The 24,723-nt window shown below is 38.3% G+C and overlaps 1 protein-coding gene across 1 annotated transcript in view; it reads right to left on the bottom strand.

The window, feature by feature from the left end:
- Positions 1–3,708: 3,708 nt before the first annotated feature.
- LOC138309037 (uncharacterized) overlaps positions 3,709–24,723 on the bottom strand; it is a 44,033-nt gene continuing 23,018 nt past the window's right edge. The window contains exons 9-18 of the mRNA XM_069250139.1: positions 24,435–24,596; positions 20,564–20,704; positions 19,751–19,873; positions 17,979–18,167; positions 13,865–14,061; positions 11,911–12,268; positions 10,268–10,426; positions 7,966–8,200; positions 5,968–6,005; positions 3,709–5,167 (exon numbers count right to left, since the gene is read on the bottom strand). Of these exons, the coding sequence (XP_069106240.1) occupies positions 5,094–5,167; positions 5,968–6,005; positions 7,966–8,200; positions 10,268–10,426; positions 11,911–12,268; positions 13,865–14,061; positions 17,979–18,167; positions 19,751–19,873; positions 20,564–20,704; positions 24,435–24,596 (1,676 nt within the window). The 3' untranslated portion in view covers positions 3,709–5,093. The remainder of the gene's footprint in view (positions 5,168–5,967; positions 6,006–7,965; positions 8,201–10,267; positions 10,427–11,910; positions 12,269–13,864; positions 14,062–17,978; positions 18,168–19,750; positions 19,874–20,563; positions 20,705–24,434; positions 24,597–24,723) is intronic.

Below are 24,723 nucleotides of genomic sequence, written 5' to 3'. Positions count from 1 at the left end.
GAATGTCTGTTTATTTGACATTTCAAATTATTAAAATCAGAATTAGCAAATGCATCAAAGCGGGTTGGATGTTCCTTATCAGTCGGATATCGCTTTCAGATAGATGTTCCGGCTCATTTGCACATTGCCATCTGAAGGAATAACTAGGAAAGTTACCGTCCTTATTTGATGCTGTCCACATTGACTTGGCTAGAAATAATGTGTTTAAACACTCGCACAAACAACTGCAGTATCTGATAATATACCTATGTCCCACAGAATTACTATGAGATGACTTATAAATGATTAACATCGTGCATTCTGCGGCATCCGTTACTTAAAGTATGTCATGGATGTTCTTTTAGTAGCCTCTATCAACGATTGCGTGCTGTACCAGCCCTTCTCGGATGGTTTGACCTTTCGCCATGGTAACGGTACCCAACCATCGCTCGTCTAAGTAGGTTTTAACAATGGCTCGTCTTACTGTCTCTAAATTCTGTCTATTTTGTCACACGTGTGACGGCTGTACGTACTGTTATTCCTGTCACCACCTGCTGCATTCAAGTCAGGGCCGCGGTGGCCGAGTGGTTAAGATGTACCGGCATATTACCACAAGCCCTCCGCCTCTGGGATGCGGGTTCGAATCCCATGCGGGGCAGTTGCCAGGTACTGACCGCTGGCCGGTGGTTTTTCTCCGGGTACTCCGGCTTTCCTCCACCATCAAGCTCGACACGTCCTTACATGACCCCGGCTGTTAATGGAACGTAAAACTAAACAAACTAAGCATTCGAGTTATTTGCGCATACAGGTAAACCTCTGCAGACCACTTCGACAATGAAGAGCCATACTGGCAAGCGACCAGTTCTCGACGGGTACCAATTCTCGCCATCGCATATGAACATGTATGATCACAGACGATTTTTTAGACAATTTTATGTGGAAATCAACATTGTAGTGTCTTCTATCAGAAGAAGGCTTTGTTGGCAAAATCCTTTGCGTGGAAATCGTACAGCGACCAGATGCGATGGCGAGAATTGGTACTCGGCGAGAACTGGTCGTCTGACAGTACAGTCCTGGAGCGAGTTTTACTAAAGGTCGTAGTCGTAAACGTAATCTTTTAGTAAAACGCAAAAATGTCGTAAGTTACGTCTACATCTACGTTTACGACCTTAAGTAAAACTCGCTCCTGCACTTTGGCATCAGCTCGTCATGGTACATATTGAACTGCATTGGTTTCTTCGCAATTTTCTTCCCATGGCACTATCAATTCTTACGCGATGAGGAGTGTGAACTTCAAGACGATTTCGCTATTTCAGGCGCCAATACCACCAAGGAAGACTAGCTTCATGTACAAATCTTCGTCTTCCCTGCCTGTTCTTTGCACACCATGGAAGAATTGTTTTTCAACTGACCATCCCCATTTCACTTTCTTTCACAAACCAAACAAAAGGCTGTTCTACAGGGTGTTTTCTCCAATTTGTCCGTCTTCCTTCCTCAATGATTTAAACCAGCAATCTTCATACATCACTATGCATCCATATTCGGATCCCTAGATTGATATTGGATATTGAAGTTTGACATGATTTTTTTTTTATTTTGAAAAACCATGCAATACATATCCTAAGCTATTGACGGATATTTTTGTCCGCCGTTTTGATGTTTGGAATAACGAAAGTATTAATAGAAACCTAACACGTCGCTTATGAATTCAAAGAACGCTGTTAACAGTCGATTTATTAAGTTTGAATATTTAAGACCTTATTACAACGTCATGATTTCAGAGGTCAGGTGAACTTAACACCCACCTTGATATTATTTATTACATACTACAAGACTCTTTCAAAGCTGAGGATTTTTTTACTACATTTTGTGATCCCGAGGGTAGAATATCCCTATCCTTCATATCCACATATAAAAAGAATATTTTTCTCACAAACCTCGACGTTTTATTGCAATGTGACTACTATGACTATCCGCCATTTTGAAATAATTTCGAGAAAAAAATTCTCAATACATGAAAATTGCGTGATATTTTTCAACGCAAATACTGTTGTTTTTATCTTATAAGGTAAACCCTGCCAATGGTTAGCCATGCAATACAGCTTCAGGCGTGAGTGTATTGCCCGAGACCAGCCAGTATTACACGCGCAAGTATGAGAGAATATAAGACTTTTTCATATGTGGATATTAAGGATAGGGATATTCTACCCGAGAGTCACAAAATGTTGTAAAACCCGAGGCTTGCCGAGGGTTTTGCAACATTTTGTGATCCCGAGGATACCTCGATGTTGTATTGCAATTTTACAGCTATAATATCCCGCCATTTTGAAATAAATTCGAAGAAATCCACGGCTGAAAGTCAATTTTACATACATGAAAAACAACGTGATATTTTCAATTAAAATTCCGTTGTTTGCACCTTTATAGTAAAACCAGTCAAGTTTGTGAAAACAATGTTAAAATTATACCGAGGAAATAGAATAGAAAATAGAAGCTTTATTGCATGGGTAGCCATGCAATACAGCCTCAGGCGGCATGTGTGTATTGCCCGAGACCAGCCAGTATTACACGCGCAAGTATGAGAGAAATACCTTATGAAATATACAGCAGAGAAAAATAAAATATACAATTTACAATCGCTACTAATAACACTGTAAAAATGTGAAATAAAATTGTAGACCACAATTTGGCTTCATAGTGTGACCGTAGGTACTCATTTCGCTTCATTATAGATGTAGCCTTTGGACTTTTGTAGTCCCAGACACAGGCAGAATCACTGGATTATGTACCCATTAAAACCGAGAAAACTTCAAAAAAGTTTTAGTGGCTTACTACTATAATATTATTCAGTCTATTAATTAATTATCTCCCTTGTACAATTATATTATATATTAAAATATATAAATATATGAAAGTTATTCCCAAACATATATCCATAAAAGTATAATACTTGGCATATTAATAGTAATAATAATATTCTTTTGTTACATACCAAATCTGTTTAATTAAGATGTTGTTTAATCAACTTAATACATGTATATACTTTATTTTGATTATAGTTTCTGGCTAGGAAAGGGCTTATAGTGGAAATGAAATTATAGATGTACATATGGTGAATTTTGGCAGTACTGCTTGCTTACCATTAAAGGATCGTTTGATCTCCATGTGCAATTATCAGACGGATTAGTTCTTAACAAACTGCTTTACATATAAAAAATTGTCAAATGAAACATGATGATCTGCACAGTTTTTGTAAAATAATAAATATTTCGAGGATTTGCATCTCTGAATAAAGCAAAATTCCTTAAAATTGACGCCCAAACATTACTGTTCAAAAACGGCGCATTTTCTGAAAACGAAAACGACGTGTTTAAAGTTAATGGATACTCACGAAAAGTATGTTGTCAAATTTGTTGCTGACAGGGAAAATAAAAGACAGTGTCCCCTGACAATATTACACCCTGCTATCTGCAGTAAATGAATAGCGTACAAATCACGTGCACGGTGACAAGGGGAATAACTCGCACAAGATTTTTGTCTCTTATATAATATGAAAAAAAAATATTATAATTCAGTCGACCTGCCTATTCTTGTTGTAAACGTCTATCTCTAATGTACGACCCAATGACGGGTAAAATTAGTGCGTGGTTCCGTAAAGAAAACTCCACAATTATAAAAAGTTAGAACTATTTTATAAAACAAATACAAATAAATCAAACAAATTAAACAACATTTAAAGTGAATAAGAAATATGTATTACCACAAAACAAATCGTCGAAATTTTGTAAGCATTGTTAGTAGCTTTTTTTTCGCTTTAGAGGAAAATTGAAATTAAATTTTAAATATTTATCAAACATTATGAAGTGTAGTAGAAAAATATACATTCCTGTCTGGTGTCTCGAAACCTAGTCTCCGGCGTGAGCAAAACGCTTCTACCGACAAAAGTTTGCTCTGTCAGCTAAATGTATTCAACACCATGAACAAGCCACATAAACCCGATCCTTATATAGAACCATTTAAAAACCAATCCGATACTAAATACTTAAAGATGCTCCACCGCCGACAAAGTATAAATGATATTCATCAGTTGAACAATAATTGGTGTTTAATCGTGTATACATGTCTAATTAACACAAAATATAATATAAAATAATCTATTTCGCCTTTGGTGCATGCGCAATCAGTACTTCCTTCAATATTGAAATTTAATTAGTTTTCATATTTTTAACTTAAAGTAAAATCAGAAGCTCAAACTTTTCAATTGTGGTAATGGTGTAAAGTAAGTAACTTTTGTATCTGAAAAAAAATACTTAATCGTCTGCTCCTGTTTTTGATAGTGAAAAAAATACCATTTGTCAGCGGTGGAGCATCTTTAAGGTGGTAAATTAAAGTAAATCTAATAAGAATCGAAGAAACCTTTAAATAACGTCTAACCCCAAAAAAAACACACGCATGTCTAACCCAATGAGAAACTTCATTATTGATGCTATAACAAATTATCGATAATTGTAAAAACAAACCCACATTTTGAATGGTTCATTTTCTTTCCTCGTGAACTTTACACCGCGTAAAGGCTACTTTCCTTCCGAAAAGTTATTGATTATGACGTCATTACATCGTGTGAGAAAATCGCGTTTTCGTCAAAAGTGAAACTTTAATAATGACAAATTTTACACAGAAGATTTACTAAACTTATTGATTGAATTTGCATTAATCAACCTTGTTGTTCCGGATGTATGTTTTTAGAGAAATGTATTACTTTCAAGTAGGGCGTATCAACAGTCAATGCCACTGAAGGACGTACCAGATTTATTGGTAGGGAAAAGCTGTTAAAAGTACCCGGCGAATAAAACACCGAACAACTGTCCCACATAATTCGAACTCACAAACCAGAGGTGCAGGGCTTGTGAAATATGTCTGCTCCACTTCGTCACGCCATTGATTCTGTGCTTGTCCCCGTCCACCAAAGCGGTTGGATTCCGAACATATTAGTGGATGGCAAGATTATTTCCACTGTGACACCACATACTACACACTCAAAATTGAATGACGTTATTCACTTAAACAAATGACGTCACAATCGATATCTTGTCAGAAAACGTTTACTATACTGTTCACAATTGGGTGTTGATGTTATAGGCTAGGTCGGGTGAAGCAAACGTGACACCTCCCTGTAAATTTCGCTGACCTGAAAAAACACCATCACACAGTTAAGACCAACAGATACATTGTTTTAACACATTTAAACACTATACTTATATTGACTTTTTGTAGGTTAATTGTTCAAGAAATTGTTAAACCTAAGAAAGGTGATATTGCCCGAGGCCGAAGGCCGAGTGAAATATCCAATTTCAAAGGTTTAACAATTCCTTGTATTAACCTACAAAAAGTCAATAATTGTTTTGTTATATGATACGGTACAAGTTTTGCTACTTGAAACAATTTTGAACCAAGGGCAGCGCAATGACTAATTAAACTAAAAATCAAGAAAATCTTCATCCACGTATGCTCAGTAGGTACTTTTAGTACTTATGTTGTACTTCTTATTAATATAACTTTCGAACATATAGCTATATTGAACATGCGTAAACACATCTTTACTAATCCTACCTCATTGTTGTCTGCCTTGTGGTATTTGGCTATTGTCGGATGATCGGCAATGCTCTATTTTAATTGGTCAAAAATGTGGAAGAGACAGGACATTCCTTTTGTCTACGTATAGCCACATAAACGGATGTGCAATGTCAATCGGTAACAGGTGTTCGTCGGTCTCAGTTTGACATTGCATTTTGTCAAGACCTGTCCGAGTGGTCTTAACCAATCAGAAAACGGCAAAACTCACAGTCATCTAACAAAATCGTTAACAAGTTTATGATCTAATGCAAAATAATTTAATTTTGTCATGAGCGCACCAAACCTGCTTTCTAACTTATTCAACATATGAAGTATTGTTTTAGTTGTGATAACCACATTTACCAAAATACTTACTAATGTGGACCTTCTTTTTGGGTCTCCTTTTAATGATTCTGCAAAGAAAAAAATCGAGATTTTAAGCACATTACATTGATAGGGTAGATATAGCGTAGAAGTTGTATTTAAAATGATTTGTGTTCTAGAATTCGTTTATTTACAACTACCCACATGTATTGAGAACGACAATTTTTGTTAACACCGTTAAAATTACTTCTTTGCCCTATATTTACAACTTCAAGTTATTCATATCCTACAGATATACATCTATATGAATCTAACGTTATCTGGAAAACCACCGCTTATATTACGTCTTTGACCCATTCTTATTCAGAACATTATACAAGCTTATATTGTTATGCAGTCATGTCAAGAATGGTCCGGTAAGAGATGTCTAGACTGGTTCGGTCAGACATATCAAGGATGGTCCAGTCAGACATGTCAAGGATGGTCCGGTCAGACATGTCAAGGATGGTCCGGTCAGACATGTCAAGGATGGTCCGGTCAGACATGTCAAGGATGGTCCGGTCAGACATGTCCAGGATGGTCCGGTCAGACATGTCTAGGATGGTCCGGTCAGACATGTCTAGGATGGTCCGGTCAGACATGTCTAGGATGGTCCGGTCAGACATGTCTAGGATGGTCCGGTCAGACATGTCTAGGATGGTCCAGTCAGACATGTCCAGGATGGTCCGGTCATACATGTCTAGGATGGTCCGGTCAGACATGTCCAGGATGGTCCGGTCAGACATGTCTAGGATGGTCCGGTCAGACATGTCTAGGATGGTCCGGTCAGACATGTCTAGGATGGTCCGGTCAGACATGTCCAGGATGGTCCGGTCAGACATGTCCAGGATGGTCCAGTCAGACATGTCTAGGATGGTCCGGTCAGACATGTCTAGGATGGTCCAGTCAGACATGTCTAGGATGGTCCGGTCAGACATGTCCAGGATGGTCCGGTCAGACATGTCTAGGATGGTCCGGTCAGACATGTCTAGGATGGTCCGGTCAGACATGTCCAGGATGGTCCGGTCAGACATGTCCAGGATGGTCCGGTCAGACATGTCCAGGATGGTCCGGTCAGACATGTCTAGGATGGTCCGGTCAGACATGTCTAGGATGATCCAGTCAGACATGTCTAGGATGGTCCGGTAAGAAATGTCCAGGATGGTCCGGTCAGACATGTCCAGGATGGTCCAGTCAGACATGTCTAGGATGGTCCGGTCAGACATGTCTAGGATGGTCCAATCAGACATGTCTAGGATGGTCCGGTCAGACATGTCGAGGATGGTCCGGTCAGACATGTCCAGGATGGTCCGGTCAGACACGTCTAGGATGGTCCGGTCAGACATGTCGAGGATGGTCCGGTCAGACACGTCTAGGATGGTCCGGTCAGACATGTCGAGGATGGTCCGGTCAGACATGTCCAGGATGGTCCGGTCAGACATGTCGAGGATTGTCCAGTCAGACATGTCAAGGATGGTCCGTTCAGACATGTCCAATATGGTCCAGTCAGACATGTCTAGGATGGTCTGGTCAGACATGTCAAGGATGGTCCAGTCATACATGTCCAGGATGGTCCGGTTAGACATGTCGAGGATGGTCCGGTCAGTCAGTGTGTCCCTCAGATATCATCTACTATATGTGAATCGCTGTAGAATGGTGTTGCTCTGTGATTGGTTGATCATGTTTAACCTCCTATCATTAACTAGTGTGATTCCATTGTTTGCTGGTGTGTGTTGTGATTGTATTGTGTCTCCTTGTGATAGTTGGAGGTGGTACATGTTTCTCACTGCCACACACACAGCTTACTGTACCAGTATATATAAGTCAACTGTATTATCAACTTGCCGAAGTCGCTGGAATTACTTTTCTGTCCCATATTTACCATTTGAAGTAATTCGTTTCCTACAGACTTCTGTTTGATGGGATCCCGTGTCATCTGGAAAATCCTGTTGATATTACTTCTTTGGCCCTGAAGTCAACTGAATTGTAATACTATTGTATTGGAGTTACCTCTTTTTCGTTTTCCTACATACAGATCTGAAATCCTCCCATGTAAGACTCCTTAAGAAACCGTGCATATATATGAGGTAGGAGAACACAGCCAACACCAGCAGCAACGTCAAACACGCGAGTGTGAACCAGGCGATATTAGGAGGGTACTCGAAGAAGGTAATGTATCTCTCCGTCGTAGTGGTGATCGGGGCTGTGGTCGTGGCGTAGACAATGACAGCGACATTGGCTGTATCTATAGCAACAAACAAGAGACCATTACAGCAACATTGGCTATATCTATAGCAACAAACAATCGATCATTACAGCAACATTGGCTGTATCTACAACACAAACAATGGATCATTACAGCAACATTGGCTGTATCTACAACAACAAACAATGGATCATTACAGCAACATTGGCTGTATCTACAACACAAACAATGGATCATTACAGCAACATTGGCTGTATCTACAACACAAACAATGGATCATTACAGCAACATTGGCTGTATCTACAACAAACAAGGGATCATTACAGCAACATTGGCTGTATCTACAACACAAACAATGGATCATTACAGCAACATTGGCATTATTATCTACAACAACAAACAATGGATCATTACAGCAACATTGGCGGTATCTACAACAACAAACAGGGATCATTACAGCAACATTGGCAGTATCTACAACAACAAACAGGGATCATTACAGCAACATTGGCTGTATCTATAACAAACAGGGATTATTACAGCAACATTGGCAGTATCTACAACAACAAACAATGGATCATTACAGCAACATTGGCTGTATCTACAACAACAAACAATGGATCATTACAGCAACATTGGCTGTTCTACAACACAAACAATATTACAGCAACATTGGTATTATCATTACAGCAACATTGGCGGTATCTACAACAACAAACAGGGATAATTACAGCAACATTGGCTGTATCTACAACAACAAACAGGGATCATTACAGCAACATTGGCTGTATCTACAACAACAAACAGGCATCATCATACAGCAACATTGGCGTATCTACAACAACAACAGGATCATTACAGCAACATTGGCTGTATCTACAACAACAAACAGGGATCTACAACAACAAACAGTCATTACAGCAACATTGGCTGTATCTACAACAACAAACAATGGATCATTACAGCAACATTGGCAGTATCTACAACAACAAACAGGGATCATTACAGCAACATTGGCAGTATCTACAACAACAAACAGGGATCATTACAGCAACATTGGCTGTATCTACAACAACAAACAGGGATCATTACAGCAACATTGGCAGTATCTACAACAACAAACAGGGATCATTACAGCAACATTGGCTGTATCTACAACAACAAACAGGGATCATTACAGCAACATTGGCTGTATCTACAACAACAAACAGGGATCATTACAGCAACATTGGCAGTATCTACAACAACAAACAATGGATCATTACAGCAACATTGGCTGTATCTACAACAACAAACAGGGATCATTACAGCAACATTGGCAGTATCTACAACAACAAACAAGGATCATTACAGCAACATTGGCGGTATCTACAACAACAAACAGGGATCATTACAGCAACATTGGCAGTATCACCCGTCAGTGTTCATCAAAGCCGTCAGCAGGAAAATTAACATTAGTACTAGGGTATATATTTTATGCTTTTGAAAATATTAAATTTGTGAAGGAGTCTTAAAGCTGACAATGCAAGTTAAGACACAAATGATGTATAGATGATCCCTATCGACCATCGTATCTTAGGAAGATGGGACCATGTTGTCTGGCAAGGCATCTAGTTACCAGTGTTGGAATAGGTGGATTTGTTCTATCTATTTATTAGTTTAACGTCTTATTAACAGCAAGGATCATTTAAGGACGTGCCAGGTTTGCTGGTGGAGGAAAGCCGTAGTACCCGGAGAAAACCACCGGATAGCGGTCAGTAACTGGCCCACATTGAATTCGAACTCGCGACCCAGAGGTGGAGAGCTTGTGGTAATATGTCCGGACATCTTAACCACTCTGCCATCACGGCCCACAGGTGGAGGGCTTGTGGTAATGTGTCGTGACATCTTAACCACTCGGCCATCACGGCCCAGAGGTGGAGGGCTTGTGGTAATATGTCGAGACATCTTAACCACTCGGCTACCGCGACCCCTGGTGGGTATGTATTTATTTATGATCATCTGTAGGTTGAAGTTATGTGATAATTTTTTTTACTAAAATCTATGTTTCTTCATTCGAAATTCTATGAAACTCATCTATGTTCGCAAAATAAAAACACTGATTACCTGAGAGCCCTCCATAGTCTGTAACATTGGCAGTGAAAGATAAGTATGCTCCATCGCCAAAGGATGTAAGGAACCTGTTGATGAATATGTTCCCCGTGCCGGTCACACCAAAATAGGCCTCACTAAGTGTGGAGGTGTCCAGTGAATAGGTCAATGCCCCTAAAACATAGTAATGCCTCATTGTATAACAACGTAAAGCATCACAATGGACCTGGCCCCGATTTCTCGAAACAAAAGTGCAGACTTAAGTTCAAAAGTTTTTCTCTTTTTGTAACTTTTATGAAAAATTATGACTTTAGACATTTTTTTATCTAAGTTTGTTTCGAGAAATTGGGGCGTGGTCAATTTGGTTTATAGGGAGAAAATTGAATGGATTTTTATATTATAGATATAATACTGTATTGGAAGAACTCACTAAAGTTTGTGTCGACGCTCCGTACTAGAAAGAAAATTTTATTATCTTCTAATTCCGTGAAATTATAAATCGTTTATTTCCACTTTTAAATCAACATCTATTTTGTTGATTATTAATTGCATTTTAACCTGTCAAAATCAGTCTTTTTATCGTCTATATCTCTGTCAATTCCGGTTTATTTTTGTGATGCATGTATTTTACATTTTACTTTTTTAATCATAGAAATTCAACCTCCATCATCCGGTGAAATATGCTGGTCACACTGATATCCGGTTTAAACAAGTTGAACTGTAGTTTATTTTAATTTCCCTTTTTTTGAAACGGCTATGTATTTAGAAATTGCAACAAGGATATTAATTGGTTTAATGTATTTATCTTTCTAATGTCCTTAACTAAGAACAATAATGTAACCAATTCACGTACCACGTGATACCTGATAATGGTTGAGCGGGACTGTAGTTTTTATTGGTGATGGAATGACATCAATATACAAATATTGACTTTTTGTTGATGAATACTAGAAATTGTTAAACCTGAGAAAGATGATATTCCCCGAGGCCGAAGTCCGAGGGAAATATTATATTCAAATTGTTTTGTTATATGAAACGATACACGCTTTGCTATTTTAGTATTTGATACATTTTTTTGAAAAAATAACGTGGAATGATTTTAAAAACACAACCATGAAAATATTCATCCAAGTATTCCTCAGTAGGTATTTGTAGTACTTCTTCATACTATAATCCTCAGACATGCAGCTACATACAAAATGTGTTAAATATCTTTCTAAATCCTACTATACTGTTGTCTGTCATGTCTGATTTGGCTTTTGCCCGATGATCGGCAATGCTCTATTTCGATTGGTCAAAAATCTGGAAGAGACAGGGAAATTCCCGGTATCTATTTATAGTCAGGTTACCGAATTTGGAATGTCAACATCTGAACAGATGTTCATCGGTCTCAGCTGGTTGACATTGCATTTTGTCAAGACCTGTTTGGGCGGTCTAGACCAATCAGAAAACGGCAAAACTCACAGTCATATAACAAAAAACGAAATCCCGCGCACACACCATTTCAGTGGGAAGATTACAAATAGTTACGTTCCATCACCACTGGAAATACTAGTCCCGCACAAAACTTAAGTTATCTGGTATCACGTGGTACATGAATTTCTAGAAGTACCATTAGAAAATTTAAATATATGTATACTAGTCTGACGTGTACGTACCATAGATACCGAGGTCCCCATCTGTGGCGGCTATACTGCCTATGGTGGCTCCCACGTTACCATATATAGTAGTGTAAATGGTGTAATCTGATTGGCCGAACGCCGGGGTATGGTCGTTGACGTCGAGGATTGTGACTATGAGTTGTGTCGTATCAGTTAACTCCCCATCTGTCACGGTGGCTGTGCATGTCAAAACTGACGCAGTTCCGGAAACGTCAAGGTCATAGGTCCCACTCAAGGTTACAGCGCCAGTGTTGGCATCCATGGCAATAGCTGAACAATCTACTGAATATGTGTGTGTATCGCCGGGGTCAGGGTCCGTCACTACAAATCCGGGATTACCTAAACTCTCACCAGCCTGTCAACGATTCAAACGTCATCAAAACACGTATGCATTTCTTTACAAAATCAGTGACGTCATACATGTACTCACAAACAGTTTATATTATAACAATATGCTATAGTATATGCGGCTGTTTTTCGCGGGGGATGTTATTGGTCTGGTATATTGTCGATATTTCTTTGAATGACTAAGAAATAACATTATATAATGCAGCTGTTCTTCCATAGGATGACAAGGAGATTGATACATTTTTCGAGTTGTACGATTTCATCCTTTTTGAGTCGATGATAATATATATATATATTTTGAACAAAACGCTCTGGTCCTTTCAACTCTTACTTGATTCTATGAATATATGATATACAGATCATATGGGACGGTTATCAATATTAATAATGTAACTCGGTGGGATGTGATATATATGTCTTTGGAGGCATGCTGCATTGAGATAGTACTATGATTCGAACTTCGATGAATCGAATTTCTCGCTGTATCGAACTTTTTGTCCGGTCCCGAATTTCTTCCCTATATAACATTACTAACTAACCCATGTATGAATCGAAGTTTTATGAATCGAAGTTCTCGATGTATCGAACTTTTTTCATGGACCATTTGTTATAGAATCATAGGTAACTGACACTCGATGATTCGAACAAAAATTTACCTGTACAGATCAGGTGTTCGCCGATACCCCGCGGCATGCTGTCACACCTAGATGTCTCGCGACGGCCATTCGCCGGACAATAGGGATTATGACAGCTTGTGTTGCTAGCTTGATATCATAATTAATACCATTAATATCACTAATCAGACCGATACCCGGTGCTTTGTTTTTACAAGCTGCGTTATTATATCATTAGTACGGCAAAGATACAGTTAGTCGTTATTGATGTTCGCCGCCGCCATTGGTAGCGGTTTGTAGGATTTACGGAACGGTAAATAGCGAGCCACATTATTAGTAACTCATACTCAAAACTGTTACATTGCACAACTTTGGCATAAATACTGGAGCAAATCGATCATATCGAAGTATTTTGTAGGTGTTGTAGCGCTTTCGGTTCCTCTTTTTTAGTTTCGTTTTTACAACGTGTTTTCGTTTAAATATTCATTCCGTAATATTAACCATCGTTTAAATATATAGTCGCCAAACGAACACTTATACATGGGTTAGGCCTAGTACACGCAAGTCTTGTTTATAATATACATATGTATTGCTAACGATAGCAATACATGTGATTAATTGCATACTTCGTTTTTATTTTGTTTTGCTTGTGGTAAATACAATGATTATAAAGTTTACGGAACGGAGACGACATGTACACAACTACCACAGTTGGTCATGGTAAAAAAAACATCGGTCTAATTTCAACCACGAATAATTCGAAGTCTCGATGTTTCGAAGTTTTTCTGGCGGTCCCTTGAACTTCGATACATCGAGGTTTGACTGTAGTACTATCAAAGGATCAGACGTTTCCATTGTTACAACCAACACGAATATATACACCGCAGCCTCCAACTACATACAGACATTCAAACACAAACACATCATATACAGATCTAAAGTAGGCCTTGGCTATTAATAGGGCGTTAAACCAGCCATCATTTCCTTACATTGCCTTCATTTCCACTGACGTAGTAGATGCTGCTGCCGAAGGTCGGAGCCTCGTTGATGTCCACTACATTAACGGTAAATGTGCTGTAGGTATCGGTCACCGTGCCGTCCGTGACGGACACGTCCACGGTGAAACTAGTACTGGTCAAACTCTCATAGTCTATAACGGACGCTGTGGACGTGGACAGGAGTCCAGCTAGAAAACAAGCATTACATTTTGAAAACAAATCTTGACATTTACAATGTACTCTCAAAAATGGTTAACTATGTTACTCAGCTTCATTCTCAATTTTGAAGTGTCTATGAAAAAGCATGTCAGTCCGTTTTTAATACAACGCGAATAGAGTTTGTATTATTGCTATCTGGTATACTATTGATGTGTAGGACTTGCTCTTCAATGATATCTAGTGGTGACCTCTTGAACCATTTCATAAACTTTCATTTATAAATTATTGAATAATATTCCTTTGTACCAATCAAACCGTTGCCTTCCTTTAACTGCATTAATGTGTAGGCAGTCATGGGAAGCCTGCCATCCGATTGGTCAATTCACAGCTTGTGTGTAGAATACACACTCTTCCCTGGCTGACTTATTACACGTATATACATACAATCTATAAGCACTGGTGACTCCTCTGTCTTACTTACAATTCATAACCTCCTCTGTTAATGATGATACGTTTTGGACTTATAGAGTTATAAAGTACCTGTAAACTTGTCAGAGTTTCTTTCTGTTTACATAAAAATAGCGTTTTTAAGTGATTATTGGTAAGGCTGACCTTGTGTTTGCATGGTTTTACCTATATAAGTGTGAAACACAAGACTCAAGAGTATAGGAAAATAACTAATTTTTAATGTATATAATACTTAGATGCTTTCTTCATTTTGAAATTGTTTATTTTTTTGTAGAAATTTTAATATTAAGAAAAATGTCAAACAAAACGTCTACATATTCCTTTTGACAAATCAAAAAGTGGCCTTTCCTTAACTGCTTTAATGTATAGGCAGTCATGGGAAGCTTGCCTTCCGATTGGTTAATTCACAGATGTTTTGAAGAATACACACACTCCTACTCCATGGCTGTTTGTACATGCGTATATACATATAATATATACACATTGGTGACTCCTCTGTCTAATTAACATAATCTCTGTTAATGACAAATTAATATCTGTTTAAAATAGGCCTTGTAGACACTCCTTACTGTCATCAGTGTTAAACTGTTATTGAGACTAAATTCATACATTATGGGACTGTAAAAATGTTCAGTTATTCCTATCAAATTTTGAATCCATACTAGAGATGCTTTTAATTCCATTTACGTTTAATAAGGAATCTTTCATTTTTGGACTATCTAAGTGTAAAAATTATACAGATAATGTTGTCATTTCAGTACTAAAGCAATATATTTATAGTGCTAGATGTCTCCAAATCGGTTTATCAATGAGTGCGTTTAAAAATCTTTTGAAGGATATGTACCGGACTGAAAAATACATTGCAACCACCAAGGGTAAAACACATATTATGAAATTTGTCAATGAGTGGAGAAAATGGGAAAGTTTTTGAGAATAATGTTACTTTTTAAACTTTTTCTCTTAATATACTTTAAATGCTTTTTTGCATGATCTTTGTGTGGTATCTAATCTTTTTACATATAATTTTATAAATCTCATTGAGAATGATGAGCCTTGTCAGTCCATTGCCACTTCTTCTTTCTCTCAGTTCTTTCTACTATTCTTCTTCTTTTGCTTTTCTAAAATGGTGCAACTTGCAAACTGTTGTGATTAATCTTTCAATTAAAACTCAAGAAAATTACTATCATATTGTATAGGGAATACTGTAAACCACTTTGTCTACACGGCAACTATTTTTTGTACATTAAAAGGCTGCCATCATGCGTGCGTGTTTTTTTTTTTTTTTTTTTTTATTTTTTTTTAATTTTATGTAGGAATTTTAATAAAGAAGAATGTCAAACAAAGCTGTGATCTAAGTTGAATATTCTTGATATAATTGATATCAAAGTCGGCCACCCAGCCACCAGACATTAGATTGCTGATAGATACACAAAACCTTCAATTCAGCTTAATTTTCCAGGACATAAAGTGTCTATTTTCTGGGGAATGGGACATCTGCCTAACATCTTGATGTTTTATAATCGATTAGTCAGAAATGAATCATAAGGATTTTTTTCACAAAACCAGAATCGTGTATCATAATGTCATATAACATATAATCAACAAAACTTGAAACTAAAAAAAAAATTGAGTTATATAATTATTTGGGGCAGTACTGAATCAATCAAATTTATTTGATTTCATTTTAGTTTTTCTGTTTCTGCCGAGTTGTATTTACAGTACTTCCAGTACTTTGATTTGTTTGTGTCTATGATTTTGTAAACCCAAAACATGTTTAAAATTAGGCTTCTAATTCTCAATGAGGTACTAATTACGCATTAATGTCCGTGCTCAACTTCGCTAGCCAATGATATTCAGTACGATACTCTTCCTTAAATCTTTGGAAGATCTTGCGTTAATACTGAAGTTCCCGCACTGCGCCACCTGCTGGATCACCGCAGTTCCGTCCCTTCCATTTACGTTATAAACAACTAATGAAAAAGCTCGTTTCATTGTTGTATTGATTGAAGCAATGGCAGCACCCATTTAAATACACAGTTTGTTTGCGACAGATTCAAAATATCAAAGATTAACATGTTTTAAGTCTATTGTTTACTGATTCGGATACCAGTTTTTGTGTTTTATGCTTCAGTGTCCAAATGTGTCACGAGATCGTAGTTTATCTTTGCATAAGTTTACTTTTGTGAAATTGAAAACACACACTATTTACTTTTCCTATCTGTTTAGAGAGCAACGTACCCAAGTACTTCATTTAGCTGGTCTAAAACAGAAATTTAATATAATTTAGGCAAAGCCTATCTGAGAGCGCAGCAGCTAATCCATTCTTTCGTTTGTTGTTTTTTTTAATGTGTAACTAAATAGAAATATGCCAGGTAAATAAAGGATATCCAACGACGAAAGAGTAATCTCCCCTGACCCATCAGTCTTATCGATATTGACATGTGTTTTGTTTTTATAGCTTATTGGGTGCGCTGAATAACTGTACTGCTAGAAACCATTTATAGAATTATTAATTATTAGAATCATAGCTTTGCTGAATTACTGGTATTGAGTTTATAACAAGAAAAACAATATTGAACACAGGATACTTCTACTTTCACTTTCTGCAAAAATACGTGACTGCGGCTACAAATTATATCTCAACGTCATTCTCCGTTGCCAGGCGGAAAATTCCGAAGCAACTGCTGACGTAAAACAGCTTTTAAGTTAAGATTCAGGACAGAATGTAATTGTTAGATTCAGGTAAGAATGAGTTGGAAATTTTGTCTTTCACTGATGTTTTCATTTTTTGAATTTTTTCAAGCGTTTCTTGTTTGTAATCACGCGAGAGTGTGACTTTGGATACTGTCTTGCACGATGCTGAATCTTGTGTTGACTTCCTGTTTCCGGTTTTTGAGAAAATTTTCCAACTCTACATATATTGGATGATTTACATAGAATAACGTTACTGAGACACCTCTATCACAAGAGTTCGCTGCGCTCTCTAATAATTGACTAAATAAAGATGTCTTCGCTTTGAGCTGTTGTTGGCATGCCCCAATATACAAATGAAGGTCACTTCTATCATTTCGGTTAGGTTTTGTTGGCATATAAAAACGAATTTTCATTGGTCGACTGAACCTTGCCGTATCCAATCAGAATTTGAAAGCAGAAACTTTAGTTTTGACGTGATACCCGCTAAGGGTTTTAGGAAGAGTATTGTAATGTCCACCCTTTGGTAGCGCAGTTGGTCCATACTTAACTTACTTTTACATCAATAAAATCGAGTTGTAACACATTGATATCTTTACCGAGAGTTTAATTAAGTCTGGCTACTAATTGTGTCGCTTTTAATTTTTTTCCCGCGAAAACGTTCTCCATATGTGGCGCCATAAAGCGCGACGCACAAGTCTATGGAAAAATAATCTCAAACTTCTAACCATTAGAAATGAGTGTAAGATGTGAAATCAAATTATTTTGAAATGCCATGAATACTTACTAGACGTATCAAACGAGAGTACGGTAGCGCCCTCTGCTGCTGGTGTGTAGGTGGCGCTGTAGGTTAGAGTATCGAGGTCCGGATCAGCTGCCGTGACCCGGTAGATAGAGGTGCCCTGGGCAGTGTTCTCCATAAACGACAGGCTAAATGTAAGGGCTGTGTTCTGTATAATCGGTGGTGAATTGATATCTGAAGACAACATTATTATACAATAATTACAGGATGTTAGATAGCATTTTTATACGATGTAAATGCAACTGGGTGGCAAATAAATAGAATATATAGCATCCATTAGGCCGCTATGAAACCTTTAATTGTTATATTTACATTTTGTTTTCTATTTCAAATTAAACACAATTTAGATGTGAGTTAACATTTAAATCCCCCTTCAACCATAAAACCTGAACAGCCAAGGTCAGTGTGGTAAAAAATAGTCCCCATAAACATTTGAAAGAGCAAAAAAATTAACCGGTTTTCAATAGCTTTTCAGTTTTCTAAGAATAATCAAGACATTTAAGAGATGTTTTTATAGCTTCATAACCAAACTGGTTCATTCAACTACAAGATCAATTTTTCTCGTGCGGACTAACTTTTTTATGTCAGTAAACAGGCCTAGGACTCCCATTAACGTAATGTACATTGTATATACACAAAAAAATGTACGAATTACTACACCATGTTGAGGCTGCATTTATTAACTCATCATAATGATGATGATTATCATTAAAGTAATAGGAGTCTCTGTGGCAAACTGTAAATATGAGTAATTATAGATGTCCATTGTTTTTTTTTTTAATATTTAGAGAAGAACAAATCCCCGACAAGTATTCCAAAAAGCGATAGCCAGAAATTACAACAATAGTCCAAATCATTATGGCGTTCTATATGTATAATACATTGTATATGTGTATATTGATACATTGTACAAGTGTATATTTATACATTGTATAGGTGTATATTTATACATTATACAAGTGTATATTGATACATTGTACAAGTGTATATTGATACATTGTACATGTGTATATTGATACATTGTACACGTGTATATTGATACATTGTACATGTGTGTATTTATACATTGTAATGTGCATATCTATGCATTGTACAAGTGTATATTTATACATTGTATAGGTGTATATTTATACATTATACAAGTGTATATTTATACATTGTATAGGTGTATATTTATACATTGTACAAGTGTATATTCATACATTCTACATGTGTATATTAATACATTGTACAAGTGTATATTTACGTTGTATATGTGTATATTTATTCATTGTACAAGTGTATATTTACGTTGTACATGTATATATTGATACATTCTACATGTGTATATTAATACATTGTACAAGTGTATATTTATTCATTGTACAAGTGTATATACATTGTACAAGTGTATATTTACGTTGTACATGTGTATATTTATACATTGTACATGTGGATATTTACGTTGTACATGTGTATATTTATACATTGTAAAAGTGTATATTTACATTGTGCATGTGTATATTTATATATTGTACATGTGTGCATTTATACATTGTACATGTGTATATTGATACATTGTACATGTGTATATTTATATATTGTACATGTGTGCATTTATACATTGTACATGTGTATATTTATACATTATACATGTGTATATTTATATATTGTACATGTGTGTATTTGTACATTGTTAATGTAAATGTGTATATTTATACATTGTACATGTGTGTATTCTAGGTAATACAGATCTATAAATAGACCAGCTGACTTACCGGACACTATAACCGTAAATACCATTGGTCCGACGGTGTTGGTCCCGTCCGATATAGTAATGAATACGTCATATCCGGGATTGGTCAAGGCCGAAATGTCGGCATTGGTCTGAATCTCACCACCTGTGACGTTGACAAACAAAATAAGTCGCTCACATCATGTGTTTAAATTAACCTGCTAAGCATTTCATAAGTTCAGACGATATTAAACGATCTGGGTGAGAAGACATGACTTTGAAATCATAAATGCTAGCAGCTTATACAATGTATTATATTATTTTATAAACAATTTATTTCTACTTTAATTTCACTTTCTTGAAGCATACTCTCCCAGCACTTATAAACAATCTATTTCTACTTTAATTTCACTTTCTTGAAGCATACTCTCCCAGCACACCAGCCTCTAGTTGCTTGTTCACTATCACAACTCTTTGTATTCAAACACTTTGTTTGATGAATTTTGAGTTGGGTGTATACAGTTTCGACTTTATACTTATTTTGAGTTGGGTGTATAAAGTTTCGACTTTATACTTATCTTGAGTTGGGCGTATAAAGTTTCGACTTTATACTTATTCTGAGTGGGGCGTATAAAGTTTCGATTTTATACTTATTCTGAGTGGGGTGTATAAAGTTTCGACTTTATACTTATCTTAAGTGGGGCGTATAAAGTTTCGAATTTATACTTATTCTGAGTGGGGTGTATAAAGTTTCGACTTTATAGTTATTCTGAGTGGGGTGTATAAAGTTTCGACTTTATACTTATTTTGAGTTGGGTGTTTAAAGTTCCGACTTATCAAAACTGCTTTGACGCACCGGCCGTGATTGTGAATGGGCAGGTCGCAGTTGAACACGTGGGGGCGTCGTACGTGATGGTATCTGTGACGTCAGTATCTGTAGCGGTTACCGTAAATAGGCTCGTACCGGTAGCTATGGTACTAGATATAGTCGTTTTAGCTGCAAATGGAAACAAAATAAAATACTTACATGATATGAAAATCATACATAAAATAATTGAAACAGTTATTAATATAAAGATTATTTCTATAACCCTAGTGCATATCTGACTTATGCCTTTTTACTAATAAAAGGATTTAAACTCACATAAAACTTGTTTTTGCAGTATATTCTTTAGTACTTACCTGGAAGGTTTGTGATTATCAACGACCTACATGGAAGGTTTGTGATTATCGACGACTTACCTGGAAGGTTTAAGATTACCGGCGACTTACCTAGAAGATTTGTGATTACCAACGACCTACATGGAAGGTTTGTGATTACCGGCGACTTACCTGGAAGGTTCGTGATTACCGGCGACTTACCTAGAAGATTTGTGATTACCGACGACTTACCTGGAAGGTTTGGGAATACCGACGACTTACCTGGAAGCTTTGTGATTATCAACGACTTACCTGGAAGGTTTGTGATTACCAACGACTTACCTGGAAGCTTTGTGATTATCAACGACTTACCTGGAAGGTTTGTGATTACCGACGACTTACCTGGAAGGTTTGTGATCACCGGCGACTTACCTAGAAGATTTGTGATTACCAACGACCTACCTGGAAGGTTTGTGATCACCGGCGACTTACCTGGAAGGTTTGTGATTACCGACGACTTACCTGGAAGGTTTGTGATCACCGGCGACTTACCTGGAAGGTTTGTGATTACCGACGACTTACCTGGAAGGTTTGTGATTACCGACGACTTACCTGGAAGGTTTGTGATTACCGACGACTTACCTGGAAGGTTTGTGATTATCGACGACTTACCTGGAAGGTTTGTGATCACCGACGACTTTGTGATTACCAACGACTTACCTGGAAGGTTTGTGATTACCGACGACTTACCTGGAAGGTTTGTGATTACCGACGACTTACCTGGAAGGTTTGTGATTATCGACGACTTACCTGGAAGGTTTGTGATCACCGACGACTTAGAAGATGTGATTACCAACGACTTACCTGGAAGGTTTGTGATTACCGACGACTTACCTGGAAGGTTTGTGATTACCGACGACTTACCTGGAAGGTTTGTGATTACCGACGACTTACCTGGAAGGTTTGTGATTACCGACGACTTACCTGGAAGGTTTGTGATCACCGGCGACTTACCTGGAAGGTTTGTGATTACCGACGACTTACCTGGAAGGTTTGTGATTACCGACGACTTACCTGGAAGGTTTGTGATTACCGACGACTTACCTGGAAGGTTTGTGATATCCGAACGACTTACCTGGAAGGTTTGTGATTACCGACGACTTACCTGGAAGGTTTGTGATTACCGGCGACTTACCTGGAAGGTTTGTGATTACCGACGACTTACCTGGAAGGTTTGTGATTACCGACGACTTACCTGGAAGGTTTGTGATTACCGACGACTTACCTGGAAGGTTTGTGATTACCGACGACTTACCTGGAAGGTTTGTGATTACCGGCGACTTACCTGGAAGGTTTGTGATTATCGACGACTTACCTGGAAGGTTTGTGATTACCGACGACTTACCTGGAAGGTTTGTGATTACCGACGACTTACCTGGAAGGTTTGTGATTACCGACGACTTACCTGGAAGGTTTGTGATTACCGGCGACTTACCTGGAAGGTTTGTGATTACCGACGACTTACCTGGAAGGTTTGTGATTACCGACGACTTACCTGGAAGGTTTGTGATTACCGACGACTTACCTGGAAGGTTTGTGATTACCGACGACTTACCTGGAAGGTTTGTGATTACCGACGACTTACCTGGAAGGTTTGTGATCACCGGCGACTTACCTGGAAGGTTTGTGATTATCGACGACTTACCTGGAAGGTTTGTGATCACCGGCGACTTACCTGGAAGGTTTGTGGTTAACGACTACTTACCGGGAAGGTTTGTGATTACCAACGACTTACATGGAAGGTTTTTTATTACCAAGGTTTGTGATTACCGACGACTTACCTGGAAGGTTTGTGATTACCGACGACTTACCTGGAAGGTTTGTGATTACCGACGACTTACCTGGAAGGTTTGTGATTACCGACGACTTACCTGGAAGGTTTGTGATTACCGACGACTTACCTGGAAGGTTTGTGATTACCGACGACTTACCTGGAAGGTTTGTGATTACCGACGACTTACCTGGAAGGTTTGTGATCACCGGCGACTTACCTGGAAGGTTTGTGATTACCGGCGACTTACCTGGAAGGTTTGTGATTACCGGCGACTTACCTGGAAGGTTTGTGATTACCGACGACTTACCTGGAAGGTTTGTGATTACCGGCGACTTACCTGGAAGGTTTGTGATTACCGACGACTTACCTGGAAGGTTTGTGATTACCGACGACTTACATGGAAGGTTTTTTATTACCAAGGTTTGTGATTACCGACGACTTACCTGGAAGGTTTGTGATTACCGACGACTTACCTGGAAGGTTTGTGATTACCGACGACTTACCTGGAAGGTTTGTGATCACCGACGACTTACCTGGAAGGTTTGTGATTACCGACGACTTACCTGGAAGGTTTGTGATTACCGGCGACTTACCTGGAAGGTTTGTGATTACCGGCGACTTACCTGGAAGGTTTGTGATCACCGACGACTTACCTGGAAGGTTTGTGATTACCGACGACTTACCTGGAAGGTTTGTGGTAACCGACGACTTACCTGGAAGGTTTGTGATTATCGACGACTTACCTGGAAGGTTTGTGATTACCGACGACTTACCTGGAAGGTTTGTGATTACCGGCGACTTACCTGGAAGGTTTGTGATTACCGACGACTTACCTGGAAGGTTTGTGATTACCGACGACTTACCTGGAAGGTTTGTGATTACCGACGACTTACCTGGAAGGTTTGTGATTATCGACGACTTACCTGGAAGGTTTGTGATTACCGACGACTTACCTGGAAGGTTTGTGATTACCGGACTTACCTGGAAGGTTTGTGATTACCGACGACTTACCTGGAAGGTTTGTGATTACGACGACTTACCTGGAAGGTTTGTGATTACCGACGACTTACCTGGAAGGTTTGTGATTACCGGCGACTTACCTGGAAGGTTTGTGATCACCGGCGACTTACCTGGAAGGTTTGTGATTACGACTTACCTGGAAGTTTGTGATTATCGACGACTTACCTGAAGGTTTGTGATTATCGACGACTTACCTGGAAGGTTTGTGATTACACAACTTACCTGGAAGCTTTGTGATTATCAACGGCTACTTACCTGGAAGGTTTGTGATTACCGCGACTTACCTGGAAGGTTTGTGATCACCGGCGACTTACCTGGAAGATTTGTGATTACCAACGACTTACCTGGAAGGTTTGTGATAACCGGCGACTTACCTGGAAGGTTGTGATTACCGGCGACTTACCTGGAAGGTTTGTGATTACCGGCGACTTACCTGGAAGGTTTGTGATTACCGGCGACTTACCTGGAAGGTTTGTGATTACCGGCGACTTACCTGGAAGGTTTGTGATTACCGGCGACTTACCTGGAAGGTTTGTGATTACCGGCGACTTACCTGGAAGGTTTGTGATTACCGGCGACTTACCTGGAAGCTTTGTGATTACCGGCGACTTACCTGGAAGCTTTGTGATTACCGGCGACTTACCTGGAAGCTTTGTTATTACCGGCGACTTACCTGGAAGCTTTGTTATTACCGGCGACTTAAATGGATGGTTTGGGATTACCGGCGACTTACCTGGAAGGTTTGTGATTACCGGCGGGTTGTTGGCAGTAACGTAGACGTAGTACTTGGATGTGTCTGACGATCCGTACGAATCAGTACAGGTCGTATCAAAATCATATCGCTTCGCTGTTGTATAATCAAAGCCGGGATTTAATATGGAGTAGATACCATAGGCTGAAACAAACCACAGAAACAAACTGCATCCTCGATACCCCAGGGGTTACCATTACTGACGTTATATCCACTCCTGGACTTTCTCATAGTAAAACGAGAGGCAACAGAACAGATCGTTTGATGTACA

Source organism: Argopecten irradians, chromosome 15 (genome assembly GCF_041381155.1).
Source record: "Argopecten irradians isolate NY chromosome 15, Ai_NY, whole genome shotgun sequence".
Lineage (NCBI taxonomy): Eukaryota > Metazoa > Mollusca > Bivalvia > Pectinida > Pectinidae > Argopecten > Argopecten irradians.
Note: the sequence above shows the minus strand (reverse complement) of the source record. Positions and strands in the feature narration are given on the sequence as shown.